Raw genomic sequence first — 2,839 nt, 5'->3', positions numbered from 1 at the left:
GGACTCAGGGGACGATGCTGCGTCCCTCGGGGCCGGTCGGTTCCTGAAGCTTGAAGGCTTCGCCTCTGAAGAGCAGAAGCATGAGAGGAAGAGAGAGGAGAGGGAGAAAACATCACGAGGAGAGTCTTCGTCGCTGCTTTCAAGTCTCCTAGCAGCATGCTTGCTCTTGTTGGTCGATGGTGTTGTAACGACGAAGAACTCGTCGTCAGAGTTCGAGTCTGCAAGAGAAGCATGAGCAGCACATCTCACAACAGAGCAGCAAGCAACCTTTCAATCCCTTGAGGTTGTACTGCTTGCTCATTTCCTCTCCTTCCCTCCTCTCCCTTCTGACCCGCCCAGAGTAAAAGCTGGGAGCAGGGTCGCCTTCGTCTCTCCCACGACCCAGGACCACTAACACACGACCTATGGTATATTGTCTTAATGCCTCAATTATAAAACATTTCACCTTGGCCCATGCCCTTCAGTGTTTCTCGGGGAGGGTCACATACAATTTGCACCGTTGCAATGGCGAGAGTACTAGTGACGATGCAGAAATGTGGATAAGGAGAAGACGTAGAGGGGAGGAGGGTTGAGGGGAGGAGGGTTGAGGGGAGGAGGAGGAGGAAGAAGAAGAAGGAGATTTGAGGAAGAGGAAAGGAGGGAGAGGAGGAAGAAGGAGATTTGAGGAAGAGGAGAGGAGGGAGAGGAGGGAGAAGACAAGCACAGATCAGAGGAGAGATGAACAAGTGATGAGGCGCTAGGGAGAGGGGGGTGAGGACGCCTTGTCTATCGCGCTGCCATGGCTCTACTGGTGTAGTACCACTATCGGGGGCGTATTAGGCCAGTGTTCCTTTTTAGCCGCAAAATGAGACGTGGAGGGTGCGGGGAGGGAGCAGCGGGAGGGAGAGAGGGGGAGAGGAGAGGATGGGTGCACGAGAGAAGGAGATGGAAGGAGAGGATACAGAAGATGGAGAGGAGCAGAGGCGAGCAAGGCTAGTAGGAAAGAGAAGAGGGAGATGGTGAGGGTAGAAAGGAGGAAGGAGGAGAGGGAAAGGGAGAGGAAGGGAGTACGGCTGTTTCCTGCCTTGATCTGCTGGTCGTCCAGGCACCGAGGAGGATGCCAAGGGACTCAGCGGGTGCGGACGTGGGGAATCCTTCTGAATGCGGCTGTGTGGAGGGATGGAGCAAGAGCAACGTGCCATGGTGAGCGATGACGCGGAAGTGTCTCGCCTGACCGCTTCCTCCTCCCCAGCTCGTTCTCCCCCAAGCTCAAGCGTTGGATCCATCGCACTCGTTCAGCGATGGGCGGAGAGAGCGTGAGGTGAGTCAAGCTCGTGGACCAGCCGACGATAATGATGTTGATCCTCTACAGCATACAGCAGCAGCAGCAGCAGCAGAGTAGCTCAAAGCTAGGTCGGTGGCTCCACCGCACGAGACTGTCGTTGCAGCAGAGGTATTGCTCCTGCTCCTTCCCCCTCCTCTCTTCCGCTCTTTGAAGATTTGACGCAGCAGGGACTCGTTGCCGTCAGCCTCTTTCCAAGCAGACCCCAAGAAGCTTGAGCGATGGCTGCTGAGGAGCCGGACGCAGGTGGAAGGAGCTGAAGAGCAGAAGGCGGAGGTGAGGGAGAGCTAAAGGAGGACAAGAGTGGGAGAGTCGGGATCATGTTTGTGTAGGAGCTGCTGCAGATCTGGACAAGTGCGCTAGGAGACATCAAGGAATGGGAGGAGGTAAGGGAGACAGGAGGAGAGAAACTTCCTGACTCGCAGTCACAGACCCATGCGAAGATGAAAGAAGGACCAAGAGGAGGCGAAGAACTGCAGGAGGAAAGCACAAGTAGAGAAACGCAAGCTCAAGCTCAAGCTCAAATTCAGGCTCAAGCTCAGGCACAAGCTCAAGCTCAAGCTCAGGCACAAGCTCAAGCTCAAGCTCAAGCTCAAGCTCAAGTACAGGCTCAAGCACAAGCTCAAGCTCTAGCTCAGGCACAAGCTCAGGCACAAGCTCAGGCACAATCTCAAGCTCAAGCTCAAGCTCAAGCTCAAGCTCAAGCACAAGCTCAAGCTCAGGCACAAGCTCAAGCTCAAGCTCAGGCACAAGCTCAAGCTCAGGCACAAGCTCAACCTCAACCTCAACCTCAAGCACAAGCTCAAGCTCAGGCACATGCTCAAGCACATGCTCAAGCTCAAGCTCAAGCTCAAGCTCAAGCTCAAGCTCAAGCTCAAGCTCAAGCTCAAGTGCCACCCTCGGCAGGAGCAAGTGCTTTGGGAGGAAAGCTTGGAAGGTGACGTCATAATGTTCAAAGTTGAAGTCTGACGTGGCATAGGTGGGTCATGCGGTGCAGGCAGACACGAGAAGGAGTGGGGGAGCGCAAGGAGGAAGTAAACATGTGCGAGCCGATGCGCCGGTGGGTTCAGATGGCCTCCAAGAGAGCCTGGACCTCGGAGATGAAGGAGAAAGAGGCTTGCTCTCCTGCCAGGGCTCAACAACAAGAGGAAAGAAATGAGAAGAAATCGAGCAAGTTGACCCGGTGGCTCTCGAGGATGCAACCAGCAATGGAGAAGAGCACGTGAGCTGGGTCTGCTGCTGGGGTTGTTAAACTGATAGCATGTTTTGACAGGATGGAGGAGGAGGAAGCGGCAACGGAAGGGCTTGCAGGTAACCAAGTCACGTCGCTCCTTTGCTGAGCTGAAGTGCTGACCATGTGCCTCTTGCAGAGAACCTGACATGCGCAACCCCTCGCAATGTCAGTCCTCTACTTTCCCCTAATCCTCTCTGCTTTTCCTATTGCCCTCCCCCCACCCCCCTCGCCCCCTCTACTTTCCCTTAATCCCCTCTGCTTCTCCTCCTGCCTCCTCCCCCCCC

At 55.2% G+C, this 2,839-nt stretch overlaps 1 protein-coding gene across 1 annotated transcript; it reads left to right on the top strand.

Annotated features, from left to right (window-relative positions):
- Window positions 1-995: 995 nt before the first annotated feature.
- Window positions 996-2,290, top strand: GUITHDRAFT_140793 (hypothetical protein; the record flags this gene model as incomplete). The annotated part of the gene is made up of 8 exons (XM_005829832.1): window positions 996-998; window positions 1,085-1,182; window positions 1,232-1,300; window positions 1,352-1,432; window positions 1,489-1,597; window positions 1,654-1,707; window positions 1,775-1,923; window positions 1,960-2,290. The coding sequence occupies 8 exons, from the start codon at window positions 996-998 to the stop codon at window positions 2,288-2,290; spliced, it is 894 nt and encodes a 297-aa protein (XP_005829889.1).
- Between the last annotated feature and the right edge of the window lie 549 nt (window positions 2,291-2,839).

Source organism: Guillardia theta (genome assembly GCF_000315625.1).
Source record: "Guillardia theta CCMP2712 unplaced genomic scaffold GUITHscaffold_49, whole genome shotgun sequence".
Classification (NCBI taxonomy): Eukaryota; class Cryptophyceae; order Pyrenomonadales; family Geminigeraceae; genus Guillardia; species Guillardia theta.
This window is presented reverse-complemented; position numbering and strand designations above follow the sequence as displayed.